The 24,466-nt window shown below is 59.9% G+C and overlaps 2 protein-coding genes across 2 annotated transcripts; both read right to left on the reverse strand.

The window, feature by feature from the left end:
- Positions 1-4,802: 4,802 nt before the first annotated feature.
- On the reverse strand, positions 4,803-5,546 carry RNF223 (ring finger protein 223; the record flags this gene model as incomplete). The annotated part of the gene is made up of 1 exon (XM_080693155.1): positions 4,803-5,546. The coding sequence occupies one exon, from the start codon at positions 5,544-5,546 to the stop codon at positions 4,803-4,805; it is 744 nt and encodes a 247-aa protein (XP_080549281.1).
- Positions 5,547-8,015: 2,469 nt separating this feature from the next.
- On the reverse strand, positions 8,016-21,146 carry LOC308261033 (uncharacterized protein C1orf159 homolog; the record flags this gene model as incomplete). The annotated part of the gene is made up of 13 exons (XM_080692700.1): positions 8,016-8,133; positions 9,493-9,563; positions 9,678-9,781; positions 10,352-10,433; positions 11,410-11,502; positions 12,095-12,186; positions 14,361-14,391; positions 14,489-14,514; positions 15,276-15,410; positions 16,474-16,539; positions 16,823-16,918; positions 18,816-18,891; positions 21,075-21,146. The coding sequence occupies 13 exons, from the start codon at positions 21,144-21,146 to the stop codon at positions 8,016-8,018; spliced, it is 1,062 nt and encodes a 353-aa protein (XP_080548826.1).
- Between the last annotated feature and the right edge of the window lie 3,320 nt (positions 21,147-24,466).

The following is a 24,466-nucleotide window of genomic DNA, read 5'->3' on the forward strand; positions in this document are numbered from 1 at the left end:
GGGTGTCAGGTGAGGGAGGCGGGCGGGCATTGAGGGCTCTGGGGGACAGGCCACAGCTGACACCTCCACCCCCATGGTGCAGCCGCAGGAATGTCAGCTCCTGTACCCCCAAAGGAGGAACACTGGCTGGAGAACAAGCTCAAGAGCCACTGCAAGAACTTCCTTCCCTGTGAGAGCTCCATGGGGGCCCAATCTGGCAAGGAGATGCCTCCTCACCACAGGACCAGCAGGCAAGGAGGCAAGGTGGACCACGAGCTTCCTACTTCCCCCGAGACCTGACTGGCATCCTCCCCCTCCCAGGTGACACCACGGGGTCACCCTGCAGGATGTGGACAGCAGCATCCTGAAGCCAAGTGCGTCAACGCCAAGTACAGGGTGGGTGCACAAGGGAGGTAGGTGGGGGAGACACGCCTGGGTACATCCTGAGCCATATCTAGCCACACTCCAGTCACCCCAGCCCCTACTAGGACCTGGAGCCCTTGCAGGTGATAGGTCGAGTCCTCTCTTCCCCCACGGGACCCCACAGCGGGGACAAAAGGCAGAACCCTGGAAGCCAGAAGTGGAGACATCATCGCAAGAGGACCACCATTCCCACGCCGCTAGCTCCACCTCAGATAAATACCCTCACTTCCTCTCTGCCACATGACTCTGCCGGCCAACCGTGACTCTGCTGCTCAGTCATCGGTCCCTTCCCCCATGGTCGGCAGACCTCGCCCGAAGGTGCCAGTTGATTAAAGAGGCCTTTAATAACTTGGCTGGTGTTTGCCTCCTTTGCCACCCCAACTCAATTTCAACGCCAATGTTTCATGCTCGGACATCATCCCTCAGTTTGGCCTCCTTACAGTCTGATAATGGACCAGCTTTTATTTTTAAGGTTACTCAACAGGTAACACAAGCCCTTGGCATTTCTTAGAAGCTCCACATCCTATATCGATCGCAGTCCTGAGGAAAGCAGTTCCTCGTCTTAAAGTTTATTTGAACGCACATTACCAAGCTGTCCAGGGTAACCTCCAATCAACTCCCGCTGCAGCTATACTCCCACTTGCCCACTTCCGAAGGACCTGACCTCTCCTGGCCAAGGGGCCCCCTACGACGCCCCGTCAGCAGTAGATCATTGTGGACTCAGTTGTCGCCCAATATCACCAAAAGGCCAGGAGGATAGGTTGGGTTCCTCTCTTCCCCCACGGGACCCCGCAGCGGGGACAAAAGGCGGAACCTTAGAAGCCAGAAGCAGAGACATCGTGAGACTCCAGACATCACAAGATCCAGACATTGCGAGACTCCAGATATCAGGAGACTCCAGACTTCGTGAGAGGGCCAGCATTCCCACGCTGCTAGCTCCGCCCCAAGATAAGTACCCTGACCTCCTCTCTGTCGCATGACTCTGCCGACGGCATGACTATCGATCGACTGTGACTCTGCTGACCACATGGCTCTGCTGCTCAGTCACCGGTCCCTTCCCCCACCGTTGGCCGACCTTGCCCGAAGGTGCCGGTTGATTAAAGAGGCCTTTAATAACTTGGCTGGTGTTTGCCTCCTTCACAACCCCCAACTCAACTTCAACGTTACAGCAGGGAGGTGCTGGAAGAGCCAGGACCCAAGGAGGGAAAGTGTGGAGCCTGGCAGGACTGAGGCTGTGGATAGCAGCAGTCCCCCAGGGGGCTTAGAGCAGTCTGAGCCTGGCATTGGTACCAAGACCTTGCCTGGCCTCGAGCCTGAGGAACCGTGAGACTTCTGGGCTGTTCCACACAACATGTGAGTGGACTTACGTCCATCCTCTGGAGTTCAGTTCTGGAAGCCTCATGTGGTTGACCCTTTCAGAGTGACGCAGAGGAAAAGCCAGGCTGTGGAGTGAGCAAAGTGTGCATCGCCATGAAGGGCTGTCTGCTGACCACAGTGGCCACCTCCTGGGCCATGGTGTACCAGGAGAACACACATGTAATTGTCATGACCGCTGGGGAAGTGGAGCGAGGCCGGGTAGGAACCATAAGTCCCTCTCTGCTGTGTCTGGCCCAATCAGCCAGGGACATGGCCCTTCCTGACTGAGAAGGAGGCTGTGGCTGTGGGGACGAGGGTTGCCAATGGCCCCTTGACTGTACCTGCTCACTTGTGTCTCTGCAGGGCTCAGAACAAGGGCTGTGGGCCGCCAGGCAGGTTGGTCCAAAGCACTCTCCCCAGAATAAGTGTTTCTAATACTGGCCACAGCTGCAGGGCAGCCGAGAGTATGTCCATGTGCTGTGTGCAGCGTGGCCGAGCGCCGGGCCCAGGGCTGCTGCGTGCGGGAGCTTCAGGTGTGGCCACCGGGCAATGGGTGGGTCTCAGGAAGGCCCCTGTCTGCCATGGCAGAGCAGACCCCGAGCAGGGGACACCCCTAACTTGGCTTCAGCCCACTCACTGCCTTGTGGCTTCCCTGTCCCTCGACCGCTGAACAATCCAGGCCACATTCACGGAGGAGGAGGACTGTGCTGTGCCGCCCCAGACCCTGACCCAGGCTCCAGGCGGCCTCCCCTCATACCTGCCTCCCCCAGGCACCTTTCAGGCCCAGGTTAGCAGCCGGTTTCCTCTGTATTCCAGTGGTGCCTATTGCTGTCCCAGACAATTCCCTTACCTTTTCCAGCAATACAGATGGGTCTCTAATCACCTGTGTGTGTAGGAGGGTCCTGCAGCCCACCACCCCATCTCTCTGTCCGGGTCTGGCTCTTCCCAAATAGAGCTCACTGTCCCCACCCCAGCCCCACAGCCCACAGCCCCAGCTCCTGGGCCTCTCTGTCCTGCCCTCCTTTCTCCTTTTCTCCCTCTCCTGCTTGCTCAGCTCATGCCCAGCTCATGTCGCAGCTCAACCCGGAACACCTACGCAGGCAGGTGGGGGCGGGGCCAGGCCTCAGAGAATCGGACCCGCTTTCCTGGCCAAGCCCCCAAGGAGCGCGAGTTTCTGGACGAGGGTGTGGAGTCCCCCCACATGACCCGCGCTGTTCCGGCCACCCCCGGTATGAGTGAGGGCAGAGGTCGGGTCCAGGCACATCCCATCCGGTATGGGCGGGGGTCCTGTGGGTGCCGGCTGACCCACTTCTCCGCCCGCACCACCCAGGAGGCCCCTTTGGGAACCTGCTGAGCCTCGGGTGGTGAGGGCCAGTGTCCCCCAGGTTCTCCGTGTGCATTTGACGTGCCCCCACTACTGCCTGGGAGCTGCCTTCCTGCCTGCACCCTGAGGCTGCAGCTGAGGCCAGCTGGAGCCCCGGCCCCTGCTCCTCAAAGGACTAATTAAGGAGGAGACTGGCGCTGGGTGGGGAACCTGCCCCTCAAGCCTCTGGCCCAAGCCCAGACCCCACAGTGGGAGGCAGTGGGGACGTCCTGTCTCTGCCTTTCCTGGGCCTCCAGGGTGTGGGACAAAGGATCAGGGCTGCAGGGCTGTGAGCAGGACCACAGTGACCGTGCCTGCCACAAGTCCAGCCACTCGGCCTGGGCCTGGGGGTTGTGACAGGAGCTATAGGGACACGCCCGCTCCAGCACCGCTCTTTGGCCCTGCCCACCCCTGGGTGGTGGGACAGCACAGCCTGACGGCCCTGTGGATAAGGCCGGCCCTGTGGATAAGGCTGGCCCTGTGGATAAGGCCGGTGGAATGAGGGCGTGCACAGCACCCATGTGACCACGTGTGTACTCACCGCCTGGCCCTTCAGTGACCAGGGTGTGGCTCCATGTGTGTGACGGGGCGTGACGCACCAGCCCCAGGCGCCGCCCTGTCACCACGGTCTGGGTCTCTGGCATCCTCAGTAAATCTCCATTCTCAGCTCTGTGTTTCTGCTGGGCCTGGCCAGGACTGCCTGTGGCCTACAGCTGGACCCAGCCGCTCCAAGGTCTCCCCGGGCTCCCTTGTCCCGGCCAGAAGCCTCGCGGGTTAGAGCAGGAAGCACCTGGGCTTTGGGGTCAGAGGTGAGGCCTACCCAAGCTGGAACCGGCCTGGCTCTCCTGGCAGAAGCAGGTTGGGGTGGGCAGGCTGCCCGGCCCTCCTGAGGCTGCAGTTTATAGTCGGAGGCGGGTCGGCCCAGGCGGGCTGAAGGCCACCGCCGGTCCTCACCACGTCATCCTCAGGGACCCCGAGGCCTCGCTTCCCACAGGGGCCATGGTTCTGTGGCTTTCTGAACAGGACTCCTAGCAGTGCTACGGGGCCTTACTTCTCAGGGGCATCCAAGAAGGCCTTGGTGGGGGACAGGGAAAGGAAAGTCTCCTTAGAGCTGCCCGAGGCTCTACCCATCTCCCGGGGGAGCTAAGTGGTGTCCCTAGAACCCACCAGTCACCCTGGGGGTGACCCTGGGGGAGGACAGGCCGGGTGGCCAAGCAGGCAGGACCCTTTCTGGAGGGAGGAGGCACACAGGCTGGGACATCTTACCAAACATGGATACAAAATAATTTATTTAAAAATGTAGACTGGCAAAGGTGGGGAGGGCTGGGATGCTTCTGCAGTGGCCTGGGTACGGGGCTGTCCTGCCTCAGCACTGCGCCCACCGGGCAGAGTCGAGCTGAGCCCGGCACCCAGTGGAAGGCACCCAGAGGAGGGTGGGAGCTCACTCCTGGCAACCTGAGACGTGCGTGGGGAGGGCAGGCCTCGCCAGGCTCTCCTGGGCCATCCCCTTCTGCGAAGCAGGGCCAGGGATCTCAGGGACTGGGGGAGCCTGTGGCGCCCTTTCATCCATCCAGTTGGGATCCAGCCCCAGAGGTCCTCGCAGGAAGTGAGTGAACCTCACCTCCAGCGGCTGCTGAGCCCTTGGCCCACCCAAGGGCTGCTTGGCCTTGGGCTAGAGACCCTAATTGTTGGCAGGGGGCCTGAGGGAGAAGGCGGCGGCCGCGGCGGCCGTGCTAGTGGCCACGGGCGGCCGGGACAGGCAGTGCAGGTTTCCAGTCTTGAGTGCACACTGCACGGGCCAGAGCACCACGCAGAACAGCAGCAGCAATAGCGCCGACACCAGCGCCACGCGGCGCCAGTCACCGCAGCGAGCCCAGCAGCGGGCCAGGCGGCTCCGGCGGGGCGCGGGTTCCGGCGCCACCTCTGGCACAGGCGGGGCGGGCTCCGCGGGCTTGCTCAGGCCCACGTCCACACACACGAAGGCAGGCGTCTCTTGGCCGGGGGTGGAGGGTAGAGGGCGGCAGCACAGCTTGGTGCCCTCCAGCCACACTGGCTCCTCGCGCCGCAGGTGTGCCGGCATCTTGGCCTGCAGCTGGCGGCTGGTGCGCAGAGCAGGGGCCCCAGCCTCTGGCACAGCTGTGGGCTTCCGGCAGAAGGGGCAGGGCACGGCCTCGCTCCCAGGGCGGCCTGCAGGCTGGGCAGCTGCCAGCCGGGCCAGGCACTCCAGGCAGAAGACATGGGTGCAGGAGAGTTCCTTGGGTGTCTTGAAGATGTTGTCATAGCCCAAGAAGCAGATGGAGCACTCCAGGGGGGAGGCCACCTTCTCCGAGCCGGGGGTGCCAGGAGACCTGGGCGTTGAGGCCATGGAGCTGCTCCGCTGGGGGGGTGGTACGGCTGTGTGCCACACCTGTTGGCCTGTTGACATGGTTCTGGGCTGTGGGACAGAGACCACCATGAGCAATATCAGCTGCTGGCAGCAGCCCCACCTGTGTCTCCCTGGAGGCCCCTCCACCCACCCATGCTGTCTCCTGCTCTCCCCCCTCATCCAGGGCTGAGTGGCCCAGGTCCTGGGAACAGCTCTGGGAGCAGGACATGGTGGTGCATGCCCATAATCCCAATGTTTGGGGGGCTGAGATGGGAAGATCCCAGATTCACAGTCAGCCTCAGCAATATAGTGAGGCCTCCTGCAACTTAGTGAGACATTGCTCTAAAATAAAAAATAAAACAGGGCTGGGAGAGTAGCTTGGAGGTAGAAGACCCCTGGGTTCAATCTCCAGTAACACACACAAATGCATACACACACATGCGTGCACACACACACACACACACACACACGTACGCACACACATGCGCGCGCATTCTGGGTTTGAAGGCCATGTGCACCATGCTAATGGCTCAGAGGATCTTGTCAGCCAACCACTGCCATCCCTGCAGATAATGACGAGCCCACGACAGTTGCTATTTGTGTGTGTCTGAGCCCATGTCCTTCAGTTCCGTGTGGAAAAGGCGGTATCTCACCCAGCCCAAACCAGGAGGCTGGCCCTTAGGGGCTGGCAGCGCCAAGGTGAGTTCAGATCCCCGTGGCACAGTTTGGATCGCACATCCTGAGATGCAGGCTGCTGTGGGCGGGTGCCTGGGGCCTCGGGGCAGCTGCGTGCTCTGGCTGAGGGAGGACCGGGAGGGCTGGAGCAGGGTCCTCAGCGAGGTTTATTCTCCACTGCAGCTGGGACCCTGCAGGGCCCATTGTTTGGGCTGGTGGCCAGAGTCTGGTGCCAGTGGCCAAGGATTGAAAATGCCCTGTGGCCATGTGCTGGGGGCGGGGCAGGCAAGCTTCAGCCATCCTCTCTGCACCCCTGAATGTGCCTATCAAGAAGGAAGTAAGCCAGGCGTGGTGGCATACACCTGCCATTCCAGCTCTTGAGGCCGAGACAGGAACAGTGAGGTTTAAGACCAGCCTCAACAATTTAGCAAGACCATTTCAAAATTTAAAAATTTAAGCAGGGTATGGTGGCGCACGCTTGTAATCCCAGTACTTGGGAAGCTGAGACAGGAGGATCGCAGATTCACGACCAGCCTCAGCTACTTAGGTCTTCCACAACTTAGCCTGTTTCTAAATAAAGACTAAAAAATAGGACTGGATGGGTAGCTCAGAGGGAGAATGTCCCTGGGTTCAATTCTCAGTACCCCAATACCAAAAAAAAAAAAAAAAAAAAATAAGAAGGGCAGAGAGTATAGCTCAGAAATAGAATGCCTTTGGGTTCAGTCTCCACATACACACAAAAGCAGTGGCATGGTGGAAGGCCAGGCTTTCCTTTTCTGTGGCTCCACTTCCCTGGCAGGTACGGCAGACCCTGCCGACCTGGCCTGCCTGTGCTCCTCGCCTGGGCCAGCTCTCCAGCCATACCAGAAGTGGCCCTCAGCTCCTGGCTCTGACCCAGCTGGTTGCTGGTCCTGGGGGTGGGCGGATGGCACGGATGTTACCAGACTGTCCCTGTGACCATGTGAGTCACCTGCCGTCGCTGATGTCACGAGGCCCCAGGCTCCTGTCACATGCTGTCACCGTACCCTGGATAGTGGCATCCTCGGCGGGCTTGGGGGCTCTGGACTGCCCTCCCCACCTTGCCCCACAGAGCTAGTTCCCTGACTTCAGCCTCATCCTCCACAGAAGCAGCCACCCGAGCCTGTGCGGCGAAGGCGAGGACAAGCCACGCTGGCCTTACCTGGTGGCCGGGGGTCAGCGGCTCCGGGGCATGATCCTCTCCGCCTGCCACGGTTGGGCTCTGCACCGCCAGGGTCCCAGCTCCAGCGGCGTTCGCTCCCTCTCCTCCCGACCTGGGCTGCCTCTGCTCCACCTGGCAGGTGTCCCTCTGTGGGCCAGTGGCCAGCAACTATCCTGTGGCACTGGTCTGGCAGGCACACCCTCTGCTCTGTCTGGGGGTTAGGGAGATGTGTGTGTCCGTCTGTCCGTCCAGGCACAGAGCTTGCCAGCAGGTGTGAGTTCTCAGGGCGTGAGCTCCGAGCAGGTGTATTTATACCTCCAGGTCATACCAGCCAAGGGGTGTGGCCCAGGACCTCAGGAATTGGCTGGCCTCCCTCTTTCCCAGGCCAGGGCAGGCATGGCAAGGCAGGGAGCCACATGGGTCTGGAGGCAGCTTGGGCCTCTGCAGCCTGGCTGGGGGGTGGCCCAAAGCCCCTCCCCTAGCAGGAACCTGCCCACCCTGTTCCAGGTCCCTGCTGCCCATAGCTCCAGGTTGGGCACCCTCAGTGAGTGAGAGGTGAGGGTTGGGCAGGCCAGCAACCTGGAGGGCGGAGTTCTGTTATACAGTGGGGTAGCTCTAGCTGGACCAAGGGAGTCCAGTGCAGAGGGGGTACAAGAAACTTGAGGGATGGAGGGCTACTTGGCCAGTCCGTGGGGCCCTAGCAGATCTCGGGCAAGGCCCCGGGGGCCGGTGAGCAGCTGGGGCTTAGGCTGTGGAAGCAGGGGCTGCACTGGAGGGGTTGCCCAGCGGTGACTGGTGGTACAGACAGCCCATCAGCCTGCCGGTAGCCCATGGGCCAGCCTGCGGCCAAACACAGTGGACCTCAGTATACCAGTGAGCTGGGTGCTGATTCCCAAGCACTGAGATGGAGCCCACACACTGCCCGTGGGGAGGGGACATTGTGGAGGGGCCTGTGGGGGTACCAGTACCCAAGGCCTAGACTCCCAGGGGTATCGGGGGACAGTGCCCTAACAGAAGAAAAGGACTGAGGGTCCACAGCCTTTTCCATGATGGGGAGGAGTCTCAGGAGGAATGGGCACAGGGAAGGAACAGAGGAAATGAGGGCTCAGAGGGGCATCCAAAGAGGGGATGAAGCCAGGCGTGGGGGCGCACGCTTGTAATCCCAGCATTCAGGAGGCTGAGACTGGAGGATCACAATTCACGGGCACCCTCAGCTACTTAGTGAGACCCTCTGCAACTCAAGTGAGACCCTGTCTCAAAATAAATAATAAAAAATAGGGCGGGGGTGTAGCTCGGAGATCCAATGCTCCTGGGTTCCATCCCCAGACCCACAAAACAAAGGAGGGGGTGAGTCCAAAGAGAAGAGGGACAAAAGGGGGATATGGGGCCCAAGGTGTGGGGAACCAGAGCAGGGGGTGGACCCAGAGGCAGGGGTGGGACTAGAGAGAACGGCGGGAGGGGGGGGCAGGGTGAAGGGATAGAGAGGGAAGGGGCTATGGCCCCAGAGGCAGAGGGTAAGCCCAGAGAGAGGGGTGTAAGCCCACAGGGGGAGTGGAGATGGAGGTGTAAGCCCAGGATATGATATGGGGGGGGTGGGCCCAGAGAAGGGGGTAGAGCCCAGGGAAGGGGATGGGGGTACAGGGAGGGGGGACCTAGAGGGTAAGGGTGGGCCCAGAGAAAGTGGGAACTAGGGAAGGGCCTAGAGCTGGGGCCCCAGAGCAGAGGTGGGGCTCTGGCAGAGGGAGGGATTGCTAAGAGTCTGGAGAGGACCCCTACGGGGCCGGGCTGCATCACACCCCACTGCTCCGGAGGTCCTCCCAAGGGTTCCTGGGCATGCCCCAGCGCTGAGATCACGGGCTCCTTGGCAGGCATGACCCAGGTCTAAGGAATGCGGCAGGCCTGTGTGGGAGGCGGGGCCAGAGCCCCCTGGGAGAGCGGGGGTGGGGGGAACTCAGGCCCAGCAGCAGGCAGGCAGCAGGTGGGGCCCACCTGGTGCCCATCCCAGGCAACAGGCAGCAGGTGAGTGGCAGGAGAAGCCCCACGAGCCACCGTGTGGGTGTGCACCCAGGCCCAGTGTGGCTGGCCAGCAGGCACACACACGTGACGTGAGGGCGTGGGCATGGGCATGTGCAGGCAGGCCTCACTCCTCACCTTTGGCCCACAGCCCTGGGACTTCCTGGCCGTGACCGCTGATCTACCTCCCTGCGCTGCTGCTGCTGCGGCTAGACACAGAAGATTGGCCAGAACAGGCCCCAAGGCCCACTTGGCCAGTTCCCCATTGCCAGGGCTGTGGTTCCTGGTGCTGTCCCATCGGGGGCCCCAGCTCCTCTGCCCACCCGGCACAGGACATCCTGCTGACCAGCCTGTATCCTGAGCTGCTCCTGGGGCCGGGACTCCTTCCCATTACCGAGGTGCATGGATGGCAGGCCGGTGTGGGGGGCTAAGGGCCACAGCAGGTGGGTCTGTGGTGGAGGTGCACTGTCCCTTTGGGGCCCAGCAGTGAAGTCCCCAAGGACCAGCTGAGAGCCCTCACTCAGGCCCCTGGCCTGGGGCATCCTGTGACCCCTGCGGAGCACCTCCCCAAAGCCACTCCCAGGTCTCCTTCTAATGGGACTGTGGTCACCTCCTCAGCTGACCCTTCAGGACTGCTCAGGAAAAGCTACTGAGTTAGCAGTCGAGAAAAGAGATGGTCAGGGCTGCAGGGAGGAACAGGAAGGTGGCTGGTGCAACCCTGGGTTTCCAGTGAGGGGCCCACAGGAGCAGAAGAGAAGTGCAGGAGCCCTGGCTGGGCCCAGGGGCCTGGCTAGCTGTCCCCCCATTTGCCTTCTCTGGCTGCCTCCCCCCATAAGAAATCATACTGGGTCCCCAGTGCTGAGGCCTCTCACTCCGCCTGCTACAGAGCACCACCCTGCTGTAGCGCTCGGGACTGCAGGGCCCTGGGGAGATGCTGGATGTGAAGTGGGATGCTGGGGTCAGACTCTCCCCATGCATGCTACTCCTCACGCCCTACCTTCAAGCAGCACCCTGGCTTCCAGAACCCTGGCCTGGCAGAGGCCTTGCTCCTGAACGCCTGTTGGGTGCCTCCTGGGTGCCTGGGACCAGAGGCAGCAGGTCTGAGGGCATCGCCCCCAGGCCACAGTCCATGCAGAGGCTGAGGGCGGCACAGGGCTCCTAGCGCCCCAAGTGTGGTGCTAGCTCTCTCTGTGGGCCCTTGGAGCTTGGCGGCCTGCCAGCACGGCCCTGCTCCAGCTTGGCCTCCTTGGCCAGTCCTTTGAGCAGCCAGGAAGCTCCCTGGCCCACCAGCCCCTCCAAGGATCTGCCCGCCCTGGGCATGAGGACTGCTCTGCTGGCTCAGGTGGCCAGGACACTGGGAACCCACTCTCCCCTAGGGATACTGCCCATTTGCAGCCCATCGCAGGCCTCTTGGGTGAGTGGGATCGGGCCCCATGGTTGTGTACATGCGGCCGCCAGGCCTGGCCACTCTCAGGAACAGCCTGGCAAGGGCTCCTCTCTTCCCATCTCAGGTGCTGAAGAGCGGGGTAGGGGCAGCCTCTTCCCAGCACATCCTGAGAGCAGAGGGGCTGCACTGGGGTGAGGCAGGGTCCCTTGGCAGGGGTGTAGTCGGAATAGCCATGCTCTCTGCCATCAGGCCAGACTCAGACCCTGTCGAGGGTCCCTCCACCCTCTGCCTGTCCCACTCGTGGCGGGGAGGGCGGCGTCCCACACGTGTGAGAACAGATGCCCCCGGGCCACGGGAAGGCAGGTGGGAGAGCCTGAGCACGGTTTACTCAACCCAACTCCATCGACACCCGCCCTAGCTCCGGCCTCGGGGAGTGAGCTCCAGTCAGTGTCCACGACAGCGTGGACAGTGAGCTCCATGTGTCCCCATGCCAAGAGTGGAGAGACCCCACACAGTCTCAGAAGGAGGCCGGACTTGAAGACGATGCTGGATCCCCCGGCGCCTGCCTGCCACGGCCCACGTGCGCTGACCCAAGGTGTCTCCTCTACAGAACAGGGCTGCTGGGCAAGCCACACACCAGCACCCCAGAGGCCCAGGAGGCTAGCGACCTGCAGGTCCAGGCATGGAGGCCCAAAGGTGGACTCCACGGTGGGTGCCGATCCCCGGGTGGACGAGGGTCTGCGGTGTCTGGGGCTCATGGCCTGGGATCAGGACAGCAGCGCCTTGGGGGCCGGGCACATGATTAATTTCTGCTTAAAAACAGGAAGATGTCAGTAGGAACCAGGAAACTAAATTCTGCAGCTCCTGGGGACGTGTGGTTCTGGCCTGGGGGTCTTGGCCCTGCAGGAGCCTCAGTGTTGGGCACCAGTCCCAGGCCATGTCCTCCCCACTGGCCAGGCCTCACCCTTGCTCCTCTTGGAGGGGGCCTACCTGCCATGGGCTCCAGGGTGGGGATCTCCTGGCTTTTGGAGGGACATCACTGGCCCCCAGACTGGGCCAGTTTGGGCCATCTGTATGGGGCCTGCATTTCGGCTGTAGCTGCGGGGACTGTGCTGTCTCCTGAAGGACCGAATGCCACACACCTCACTCCTAACCCCAGTCTCATGAATGCCAAGCCGTGTGGTGGGACAGAGGGACCTTCAGGGAGCTGGCAGGTCGGGTGCCCACTTGGCTGGCCACTCACTAGGAGCCCCGTCTGGCTCCCCAGCCCCAGGCGACACAGGCCCTTGTGTGCTGGCCTCAGGCCTCTGCTGCTGCAGGGTGGTGGAGTCCCAACCAGCTTCCACATCACACATTGCTGATGCATGCCTCTGCTGCGGAGAAGACAGAGGTGTCCACGGCCCTGTCCAGAGGCCGCTCACGCCGGACGTATCTCGGCTTCCGCACTGAAATGGGGTAAGAGATGGGCTGGGTCTGAGCCAGGGCGAGCTGGGTCTCAGTCTGCATCAAGGCTCTGGGGCAGGAAATGCAGCTGCACTGAGGCCCATTCACTGTGCCCCTGAGCTCTGCCAGGCTCCCACGCATGCAAAGGCACGGCATGTAGCAGACTCTGGGCCCTGGCTATCCCTTAAGACAGAGGTGCACACCACATCTGCATTCTACATCTCAGGGTGCTAGCTGTGCCCCCCCAAACAGGACCACATCCTGAGCCCCAGGGCCTAAAATGTGGCTTTAGAAAAAAGTCAAGCCGCCGGGCGTGGTGGCGCACGCTTGTAATCCCTGCGCTTGGGAGGCTGAGACAGGAGGATCACGCAGGTTCGAAGCCAGCCTCAGCTACTTAGTGAGGCTCTCAGCAACTTAGTGAGACCCTGTTTCCAAATAAAATATAAAATAGGTCTGGGAGTATAGCCCGGAGGTAGAAAGCCTCTGAGTTCCACCCCCAGTACCACCAAAAAAAAAAAAAAAAAGAAAGAAAGAAAAAGGTCAAGCCAGCCATAGTGGCTCATGACAGGAGGATCAAAGGTTTGAGACCAGCCTCAGCAACTTGATGAGACCCTGTTTCAACATAAAAATAAGTAAATAAGGGATGGGGGTGCAGCTCGGAGGTAGAATTCCCTTGAGTTCTATCCCCAGTACCACAAAAATAAAGAGCTGAGGAGAAAAAGAAAAAAAAAAAAAAAGCTTTGAGCTGGGAATGGCGACATACACGTATAATCCCAGTACTTAGGAGGCAGAGACAGGAGGATCATGGGTTCCCAGCCAGCCTCAACTACTTAGTGAGGCCTTCTACAACTTAGTGAGATCTTGTTCAAAATAAAGAATAAAAAATAGGGCTGGGGGCCGGGCGTGGTGGCACATGCTTGTAATCCCAGCATTTGGGAGGCTGAGACAGGAAGATCGCAGTTTGCAGACAGCCTCAGCAACTTAGTGAGGCCCTTTGCAACTCAGTGAGACTCTGTTTCAAAATAAAGAAAAAAAAAAATAGGGCTGGGAGTATAGCTCGGAGGTAGAATGCCCCTGGGTTCAATCCCTAGTACAGAAAGAAAGAAAGAGGTCCATGCCAGATGTGATTAAGTTGGGTGCTCAGCTGAGATTATCCTGGACCAGCCAAGGGGACACTAGATCCAACGGCCTGTGTCCTAATGGGGAGGTCAAGGGGAGAGAGGGACACGGAGAGAAGAAAACTGAGGAGGAGGCAGAGATGGGCAACTGGCCAGAAACCCAGGGATGCCTCAGCCCCCAGGAGCAGAGGCGGCAAGGAGGAGCCCAGATCAGCATGTCGGGATCAGCATGCTGTAGCCCTGCACCTTGACTCCTAAATTCTGGCCTCTAGCATCATCAGAAAACATACTTCTGGGCGTGGTGGCGCACACTTGTAATCCCAGCGCTTGGGAGGCTGAGACAGGAGGATTGCACAGGTTTGAAGCCAGCCTCAGCTATTTGGTGAGGCTCTCAGCAACTTAGTGAGACCCTGTTTCCAAATAAGGTATACAATAGGTCTGGGAGTATAGCCCAAAGGCAGAAAGCCCCTGGGTTCCACCCCCAGTACCACAATTTAAAAAAAGAAAAGAAGCTGGGCGTGGTGGCGCAGGCTTGTAATCCCTGTGCGTGGGAGGCAGAGACAGAAGGATCTCTCAGGTTCGAAGCCAGATGCGCTGGCTTAAGAGACCCTGTTTCCAAAAAATAAAAAAGTATAAAATAGGTTTCCAGGAACCCCAGTACCACCCAAAAAAATAAAGAAAAGAAAAGAAAACAAACTTCTGTTGCTTGCACCTGCCAGTGTGCGTGCTCCTTGCTAGGGGCTGGCCATCCCAGCCATCTGTGCTACCTCTGGAGCGAGACAGATGCTGCTCCGAGCAGGGCAGCTCTGCCTTGATCAAGGCCACCCTGTGCTGGGTCCTCCTCGCTCAGAACCAGCACCCGAGGAGGAAGGCGGCCAGCGCTCCAGCCATGCAGGCGAGGGAGGGCTGCAGAGCGCCTGTCCCTGCCCCTGCCTGGAGAGGTCCTGGGACCCTGGAGATGGCGGAGATCCCAGAGGCAGCAGCATGTGTCAGGATAAAGACCCACAAAGAGCCCTGAGTATAGAAACTGGCTCAGAGGTGATGGGACCTGGCCTTACCTGAGGACTGTGGTGGGGGGATCATCGCAGCCTTGAAAGGAGAGGAAGGCAGAGTAAGAACGCGGGTGTCGGGCACGACCACGCGCGGGCAGCCCCAGACTCTCAGCCGGCCTCCGCAGGCTACTTACGGCTTCGCTGGGCTGCAGGGCTGGCGCTGCAGGAGGGAGAAGCAGTGTCACCCTGGCTGGGCAGTGGCTGCGGCTGCAGATACCACAGCTGGCAGGCTCTGCGGGGGCTCCAGGATCCGTCTGGTCCAGGCTCCACACCTCTGCCCAGCACTGCCCTCGGCCTGGCCGTCTGCTCGGCTGTGTCTCTCCCCTGTACAGGGCAGGTTTCCCCAGCACCCCAGGAAGTCCCAGCCCCAGACTCGCCCTGCCCTCCCTCCTGCGGCACAAACAAGCCATGCTCCTCCAAGGTGCTTTCTCCAGGCTCCAGACCACAGGAAGGACAATGGGGGGAGGCCCCTCCAACCGTGAGCTCCTGGAAGGTGCTTTAGGCAAGACAGTCCCCCCAGAGCTGTGGACCGCTCCCCTGGGGGCCTTTGTGGTGCCCCAGCCCACCTGGCCTCTTGCCCACTGCCACCTTGGAAGGCCTCACATACGGCCTGCTCTGCTCTAGGGGCACCAGGAAGGCAGAAACACTGGGAATAGGGGGCATGAGCGGGGGGACCTGGCGGGCAGACAGTTACACTTCCCACACACAGCTGACCCTAAAATGCCTACTCTGACTGGAGGCCGACCCAGAGCTCGAGCAGCGGGGCCAGCCTTGAACTCGGGGGACCTGGGAGCTCTGGCAGCCCTCTGAGACACCCAGCCGTGGGTGAGCGTGGGCAGAGGGTCACTGCCCCTGGGCCAAGTGGGATGGCTCTGCTCAGGACACCTGCAGCTGAGCAGGTGGAACCGCAGGGCAGAGTACCTTTGTCTTTCCTGTAGAAGATCCTGGGCAGCCTACTGGCACGCTTGAGGTAGAAGAACCCAGCCACGGAGAGGATGAGTCCCGCGCTGATGAAGAAGGTCCCGAGGAAGAGGGAAGCGGCCACGTGCGGGCCCCCTGTGGGCAAAAACGGCGGCTGCCATGGCCAGCCTGGGCCTCGAAGGACAGGACTCCCTGGGCTCTTTGCCACAGGACTGGCGTTCCCTGAACCTACCTGCGCCCTCGGGGGCCCGGAAATGCTGCCTGCCCCTCCTGGCTGCTTCAGGAGGGTGAGATGGAGGGGAAGGAGCCACCCGCTAACTCCAGGATCCAGACACGCCAAGCCCTAGGCTCCGCGTCAGCCCCCTGGGCGTGCAGCTCAGAGCCTCTGACCTGGCAGGTCCACCCCTCTCCCTGCTCCTCAGGGATGGCAGCTGCTCTGTGCATGTCTGCCTGCTGGGGGCCAAGGGATCTGGGTCATCAGTGACTGCAGGATGTGCCTCTGATGCCCAAGAGGCCACTTATTCCGAGGCCAGGTGCACTGGCCTATCCCCGCCTAGCGAGGGGCTGTGAGCCACCCTGCCCGGAGGCCGCTGCTCTGTGCAGCTGGTGTCCGCAGCTCGGGTGAGCACTGGGTCCAGGGCACTGTGGAGCTTGAACACACTTTCTGGTGAGGTGAGGGATAGACTCAAGGCTCAGGGGAAGGCCAGGTCCCCTCAGAACTCTAGGCCCAAGATCCAGGTCCAGCGCTGTGTTCAAGAAGAGGGTTGGGGTGACATGTAACCCATAGCAACCAAGTCGCCTCAGCAGAGCACAGCCCTGCCCTAGAGTGAGGTCCCCTCCTGACCTAGTGGCCAGCCTCAGAGGACCTGCCAGGGCCCCAAAGCCCCTGGGGACCGGCTGGCCACAGAATGAGGCAAAAGCCAGTGTGTGCATGTGGCAGGGAGGACTTCCATGACTTAGCCCCCTGAGCCTGTGGGAAGGGCTTGGCACCGCCCCACCAAGGGCGAGCCAACTGACCCAGCCCCGGGCCACTGGACTCTTGGTAGCCCTGTTTTGTGACCAGGCTCATCCACGTAGAACGTGTGGCTAGGCCTGAAAGCTATCTTGACCTCAGGCAGGTCTGTGTGGCAGTGGATCTGAGGCCCCGCTCCCTGCCCTGGGCAGAGGCCTGGCCCTGGCCTGGTGAGTTGAGACTTACCAAACTGTGGTCGTCCAGGAGTCCCTGTGCTCCTGTTCATGGGGACCTGAGCACCCCAGCCGGTGACTGTGGAGAGCAGAAGAGGAGGCCTGGGCCATATGTAGGGCCCACTGAGGAGCCCACATAGAGCCTGAAGGGGCATCGGGCCAGCCTCGAGAAAGCAAGGGGACAGTGGGGCAGCCATCCCAATGGACAGAGGACCCGGGAGGAGAGACTCCAGCTCACCGTCCGAGGACAGTGGCTCTCGGGCAAGGTGGCCCCCACCGCAGTGGGGAGGACGTGACTCCGCAGCTCGCCCCAGGCTGGAGACATGGACCACGCGGGGAAGGGGGCACCGGTGGACACGTACGGCTTCTGCACTCGGAGCTGCTGGCAGCTGTGAGGGTCCCGTTCCTGCATCGGATGCAGCTGGTACTCCCGTCCGCGTTCCAGCGCCGATAGCAGCCTGTGCAGGGAGGAGCACAGGCATTGCGCAAAGCGGAATCCAGGTCAGCTCACTATCTCCTGGGAGTTTTTCTGTATTTTGAGTTTGTAGAATGACTTACATTCAAGAACACTAATGCATTCTGGAGGTTTAGGTGGAACTACAAGCTCTAATTCCAGAAAAGAAACAAATTCAACAGAGTTCCTGACAACTAAGGAGGCCATGTCCTTTGCTGGGTGCTGCAGGGGACAAGTCAGAGGCTGTGTTGGAAAGCCATGACTATCTGGGGCTGTGCGATGGCCTCATGCTCTGAAGGGCTAGAGGCCCAGCCTCCACCTCCCGCCACCAGGGCCTCATCTACCAGTCTCCCCCAGGACACCATGTCCAGGCTGGACACTGCCCCACTCCGCGGGGCAGGTGCAACCCTCCAGCTGCTAGCTCCTCTCCGTCCCTGCACTCTCCCCTGGGGACTGGTGGGGCTCCCAGCAGGGTCAAGCTCCACCCTCTCCCTGCCCAGGTGCTCCAGCAGCCTAGCCCTCGCTGGCCAGTGGTGCGTGCATGGCCGTCCCCCGACTTCCTCTAGAGCCAGGGTTGAGTCTTAGACCTTTACTTCTCATAGCACAAAGGCTAGGCTCATACCTGGTCCTACTGACTGGCACTGAAGGCTGGCCCTGGGCACTGGGCAGTGTCTGGGACTAAACCACAGGCTGCTCACAGTGAATTTCACCAATTTTAATCTAAGCAAATGGTCTTGGTGAGACAAAGGCCTCTCTGTGGTGATAGAGGTGCGTCAACACCAGTGGCCTGCGGGGCCTGTGGCTGTGGGCAAACGCACCTTGCAGGAGACCCTGAGTCCGCCTGCTCAGCTCTACCGGGCGGAGGCTGCCTACCCAAGCCAATGTGGAATTAAAAGAAGCCGGGTGTAGGGGCGCATGCTTGTAATCCCAGTACTTGGGAGGCTGAGACAGGAGGATCACAGGTTCAAGATTAGCCTCAGCAACTTAGTGAGACCCTGTTTCAAAATAAAACATAAAATAGGGCTAGGGGTGTGGCTCAGGGGTAGAATGTCCCTGGGTTAAATTCCTAATACCAAAAAGAGTGAGGAACAACCCTCTGCTTCCTGTAGGAAAGGCCCCTCCCACGGAGGACCAAAGTCCTGGTGGCCTCTGCCTCCTCTGTTCTGCCTCAGAAATGAGCCCTCCTCTGAGTGCCAGGCCAGCCTGGCCCAGCCCCAGCCTCCCCACGGTCCTGGCGGCCCCACCCCGTGCCTGCACCTGCGCCCACGCCCCTGGAAGCACCCTCTTTTGTTCCCTTTCTGGGTAGCATAGTCCTTTCGTACAAGGGTACAAGTCCTGCCCCTTGCTGAAATGAGGGGCGGCACCAAGCCGTTCCAGTCCTGAACCCACCAAAGCCCAGCATCACCCCTGCCCAACAGGCCGCCTCTCTCCCCACGCAGACCTTCTGTTGCAGGAGCCGAGAGAGGGGCTGGCCCCTTCACGTCTCCTCTGGGTCGTCCCCTCCCTGGCTGCTGCCAGCTCCCTCCTCCCACCAGCGCCCTCTACAGGACCACTCTGGGGCCCCCACCAGCTGTGTGGGCCCCAAATTCTCCAGATCCTTCTAGATGTCCTGGGTCAGGGCACCGCCAGGGCAGCCTAATCCCCGGCCACTCCTCCCCAGCCCGGCCTGGGCTCCTCTGCCCCACCTCCTGTCAGTGCCCTCAGCCCCGCTGCAACCACCAGCATCAGGAGGAGGTGGCCGAGCGGCCCATGGGAAGAAGGCGCGCGTGGCCCTTGCTGCCCCAGCTCTGCGGAATGCAGGCATGCTCTTCCTACTGCTGAGGGGGGCCAGGATGGGGACACCCACGGAGGGCTGACAGCTCAGGGACTAGTCAGGGTCTGCTCACAACAAAGTGGCTTACCTGGGCCACACAGGCTCGTGCCAGGGCAGGTGGTGTTGACATCCACCACGTCCACACAGCACTCGGGCTGCTGGGCCTGCAGGGAGACGGCGGTGAGGCAGACAGGCAGGCTCAAGTTCAGGGTGGCACTGGCCAAGGCTGACCCTTGCCAGCGTCTTCCAGGCCAGCATGAGTGACCACCTTCCCTGATGGCTTGGAGCAGGGGGACTCACACCTAGAGCTGTAGGAAGCGCTATGGAAAGTCCAGGGAAAACTCCCGCTCAGGGAGGGGATGCCGTAGGCACACTGGGGCTGGCATGCTTGAGCTGTCCCTACCAGTCACACCATGGAAGTCACTCCCCCAGCCATGGGCCCTGGGGCCCCTCAAGGATAGAGGGCAGCTCTGTAGGACCATGCAGAGCAGGTGGCCAGGGCACCAGTGCTTGAGGACTGCATGAGCTGCCTGGAGCGAGACCTGGGAAGGGCTCCCCAGGAGATGCCCCGCTCCCAATGAGGGGAAGGTGGGGCCCTGGGGCCAGATCTGAACTGCGGCCTGCAAGCCCAGGCTTCAAGCAGACTGCTGTGATGGGGCTTAGAACACACTGCCCTACGCACAGCAGCCAGGCATTTGAGAAAACACAGGTCTCTTCGACCTTCTTACACACTTTTTCCCCCCAGCAGGCCACTGTCCCGAGGGCAGGTGCCCTTCCTGTGTTGGGGGAAGGAAAGCCTTGGGTCTGAAGACACACACAAGAATGTGAACCAACCTGCCTGGCAAGGTCCCAGGCGTGCTGGCCAGATGGCACCCTCTGCCAGCCACTCAGTCAGGCATCCCTCTTTCTTTGGGACCCCCCACTCCCTCATGGGGGCTCCTATGTCCAGTAACACTTAAACAGCTCTTTTCTTGCAAGCCTGTCCCTTGCCACAGGTGCCTCCACCATGAACCTGGCATGACTGAGGAGGAATCGCTCCTGCCCGGCCACCCTGTGGTCACCTTCCTCTGGCTCTGGTGTCCTGTGGCAGGCGGGGCCTCCAGGTCACCTCTCACCTGTGGGCCCCAGGGAGACACAGGTGGGCATTCTGGCCAGTGACTAATCACATCAGTCACCAACTGAAAATTAAGCTGCTAAGCTCCACTGCAGTGCCAATTCTGGACTCCTTCAGGGAAAAGGAATGTTCTAGACCAGGATGAAACCATCTGAGGCACCTGTGACAGGAACGGGCTGGGGAGAGAAGAGCTACTAACGCAAGCTTTCCATGACACAGGAGCCTCCATAAGGAAGTAGAGCCCCAAAGAAACAGGGATACTTGCATGTTTGTGCTTGGGGCTGGGGAAGAGGGACGGTCCTGACAGCGTGTGGCGGATGCTCTACGAGGCTGGGCACTGAGTGCCTGGCCCGTGTTCCCAGACCATGCTCAAGACCCACCGTGATCCCCCCCAGCGGCGGGGGCGTCCCTCTGTTCCTGCAGCTCCATCAGGGTTTGTAGCTTGGCCCCAGAGGAAGTACCCAGGCCGGGCCAGCGGTGGAGGGTGAGCTCACATCCTGCCCAGTACCCACCTGCCACACACATGCGCCGAGCGCAGCATTCAGTGTGTGCGAGGCCTGTGCAGCGACCACAGCAGGGCCCGGAGGCCTCCTGTGGGGTGCGTTTCCAAGACACCTTGGCACATGTGACAGCTGTCACTGCTGGGCTCTGGTTTTTGTGACTGGGCTTGGTGAATAGTAAGGGGCATCTGAGGGGTGCTGGAGAGGCTTAGGAGTGCCATCCCACCATGGAGGCACAAGACCCTCGCCTTGGCCAGGTCAGTGTGGGACGCCCTGCCCCTCTGGCTACCCAGCCCTGGATCAGCCCTTCCAGACTCCAAACTTCACCACCCTGGGGTGCCATCCGCCCAGTAAAGCCAGGGTGCTCCACTGTGGAAACCCTGCTACTGCACCATCCAGAGCAGGCAGCAACTGGCCAGGCAGCTCCAGGCTGCAGGCAGTGCCAGCTGGGTGGCTCTGCAGGGACCTGTGTCAGCGACAGCAGCAGGTGGGTCTGGCAGAGACTTCTAGAAGACAGAACAGAACTGGTACCACATTGGGGGGTCCAGTCTGTTGCCTTCTGCCAGGCACATGCCCCTTTGACTCTGGCAGTGGACTCCATCCGTGTCCCCAGAGCTGAGCATCATGGAACCTCCCAAGGTCCTCCCTCTGGGTAGGGGTCCACTGCCTCGGGCTGAGGCTGCACCCTAACTTCCTCCTGGGGGCCACGAGGACACATGACTGGGACACCAACCTTGCTTTCTGTGGACTTGCTGGTGACTCCCACCAGGAGGCCAGCCAGGAGTGTGAGGCGCTGCAGGGCCATGCAGATTGAGAGGAAGCAGGGTCTGCAGGAGAGAGGACACTGCAGGGTCGGGAGCAGGCGGCTGCCCAGGAGGCCAGGCGCTACAGAGTAAGGCTGGGGCACAAAAGGGGTCAGGTCGAGGGGCGGAGACGCAGCGGGTCTCAGCAGGGGCGGGGCGGGCTACGTGGGCGGGGCCGGGCCAAACCAGGAAGGGGCCAGGCCTCACTAGGAAAGGGGCAGGGTTGGGGCGGGGCCACGTCTAGGAAGGGTTAGAGGAAGGTGACCACCCCAGAAAAGGGGCGGGGCCAAGGCAAGTAAGCCGCAGCAGGAGAGAAAATGGTCAGGCAGGAAATGGGCGTGACCAGGGTGTGCCCGAAGCACCCTTACCTGTCCCTCCAGGATGAGAGCTGCAGACATGGGTTTCTCCGCCCCGGTGGTCAGTGATCAGCGATCAGGGCAGCCGGGTCTGCTAAGCCGCGCAGAGCTCACGGGCCTGACCGCTGCCCGCAGGCCTGTAAATCAAGGCCGGCAAGCGGAACCTGCGGTGGCACATACCTGTGATGCCAGTACTTGAGAGGCTGGACAGGATCTCTGCTTTGAGGTCAACGTGCTGTAACTTAAGAAGGCACTGTTTCAAATTTTTTTTTTCTTTTTTTGGTGGTACTGGGGTTCCTGGAAGCCCTCCTTCCTCCGGGCTACACTCCCAGACCTATTTTATATTTTTGAAACAGGGTCTCTTACGCCAGCACGGCTGGCTTCGAACCTGCGCGATCCTCCTGTCTCCGCCTCCCAAGCGCAGGGATTACATGCGTGCGCCACCACGCCCAGCGTTGCACTGTTTCAAATTTTAAAAAAAATTAAGGGGCTGCGGATGTAGCTCAGGGGTAGAGAGCTCCTGAGTTCAATCTCCAGTACTTGACACACACAAACACACACAACCAGCAGGTGAAGCCCACTGCTGGTTACAAAAGGGTCCAGGTAAGGAGCACCCCATCCGGTTGGAGGGACAACCGGTGTACCCTCCAACAGCTTCCTGAGGTAGGGGTCCTGCAAACAAGGCCATTTGCACCTCTGACATCCTAGGACCCAGACACACAGGCACACATGTCTTTGTAAGACCCAATTTAGATCTTGGGCATTCTCACCCAGAGGCCTTCCCTGTGGGCAGCCAGGACTCCGTGGGTGGATCCTTGATGGTACAGTGTCTGCTTTCTTTCTTTTTTATTTTTGTTGTGGTACTGGGAATGGAACCCAGGGACATTGTATCTTCAAGCTACCTACACCCCCAGCCCTACTTTTTACTTTTTATTTTACTCTTTATGTTGAAACAGGGTCTCACTGTGCAAAGGGTACTAAGTAGCTGAGGCTGTCCGCGAACTGCAATCCTCCTGTCTCAGCCTCCTGAATGCTGGGTTTACAAACTTGCGCTACCATGCCCAGCTCCCAACCCTGTTTTTTATTCTTTACTTTGAAACAGGGTCTCACTAAGTTGTAGAGGGCCTCACTAAATACTTGAGACTGGCTACAAACTCAGATCCTCCTGTTTCAGCCTTCCAAGTACTGGGATTAAAAGCGTGTGCCACCACACCCAGCTTAATACATTTCTTTAATTCATAACGTGGCACTCATAATCTGTCCTGGTGTGGTTATTTTTTGTGTGTGTGTGTGGGTCTGGGGATGAAACCCAGTGGCATTTGACCTCCAAGCTACACCCCCTGCCCTATGTTTTATTCTTTATTTTGAAACAGGGCCTCACTAAGTTGCAGAGGGCCTCACTAAGTAGCTGAGGCTGTCCACAAACTGCAATCCTCAGGTCTCAGCCTCCCGAATGCTGGGATTACAAGCGTGCGCCACCACGCCTAGCTGTCCTGAACAATTCTGATGTGTTTTGTTTTGTGGTACTGGGGATTGAACTCAGGAGCATCCTACCTCTGAACTACACTCCGAGTCCTTATTTATTTATGGTAGGAGAGGTAGACCCCAGAGACGGCCAGTATCTGAGTCACACCCCCAGCTCTATTCTTTTTGAAGCCAGGTCTAAGTTGCTAAAGGTCTCCCTGCGTCGCTGCGGCTGGCCGTCGATCTGCAATCCTCCTGTTTCAGCCTCACAAGGATTTGGATTACAGGGCCCACCACTGAGCTTGGGTAAATATCCTGACAGAGAGAAGTTGCCTCTCAAGCTTTACCCTTTTCCTTTTTCCAGTTGTGTCATAGAGGCAGCCCTGTGCCTTGGCCCAGTGGGACCGAGGAACCATGATCTCTGGCCCAAAGCAGGGGGCAAGTTCCCCCTTGGAGGCTCTCGGGGGAGGACTGCAGGTCCCCATGGTCCAGGAATGCAAAGGCTCTGTTCCTTCAACAGAGAGGAGTGGGCACCTGTCCTGTACTTCACTTTATGCTAGATTCAGGCCAGGGCAGTGAGCTAAGTGGCCACACAGCACAGGGGGGGACAGCACGCAGGCCTCAGGGCAGGACAGCCTTCCACAAGTCTTGTGCAGTGCCTCCTTGCCCCTGGTGGTGGTACATGCCTTTTCTTTTCCTTTTTTTTTTTTTTTTTTGTTGTTGTTGTTGTCGTCATTGTACTGGGGATGGAATCCAGGGGCTTTCTACCTCTGGGCTACACTCCCAGTCCTGTTTTATACTTTATTTGGAAACAGGTCTCACCAAGCTGCTGAGAGCCTAAGTAGCTGAGGCTGGCTTTGAACCTGTGCGATCCTCCTGTCTCAGCCTCCCAAGTGCGGGGATAACAAGTGTGGACGTGCCTTTTCTGAAAGTCGGCTCCAGCCAACCAGGCATTAGGGCAGTAGGAATGCACACTGCCCTTGACTCAGCTGCTCCTTCTACCAGGCCAGTCCTCCTAGACAGCGACACTCTCACTCAGCGAGGCTGCCTTTCCTGCAGGAGGTCATCAAGGTTCCCTTTGCTTTTTGTCCATTTATCATTTGCTCAGCAGACTATCTCCCCTGCCTGGGGAAGTCCTGGTGTCAGGGCCTTCCGCTCACTCTGAGAAGGGCCCTGGGCCTGCTCAAGCGAGAAGAGGCCCAGGAAGCTCAAGAGTCCAACCAACACTCCCCCTGCTGCCTATTCAGCTTCACTGAGGTATGATCCGTAAACAGTAAAACACACCCAGTAAAGCACCAGTAAAGTACGCACTCAGGGGCTCGGCTCCCAGGAGGCCCTGCCTGTTGCTGAGCCAGGTGGCCGCAGGCTAGGCTGGGTCCAGGAACCGCTGTCTACTGAGATCCTGCACAAGTGGCTGCACTGTAGGGCTACCTTTGTGTCTGGCTCCTTTCACTCAGTGTGACCATCTTCAGATCTGCCATGTTTTGTTTTGTAGTCGTGTC

This window comes from Muscardinus avellanarius, assembly GCF_963383645.1.
Source record: "Muscardinus avellanarius genome assembly, chromosome: 3".
Lineage (NCBI taxonomy): Eukaryota > Metazoa > Chordata > Mammalia > Rodentia > Gliridae > Muscardinus > Muscardinus avellanarius.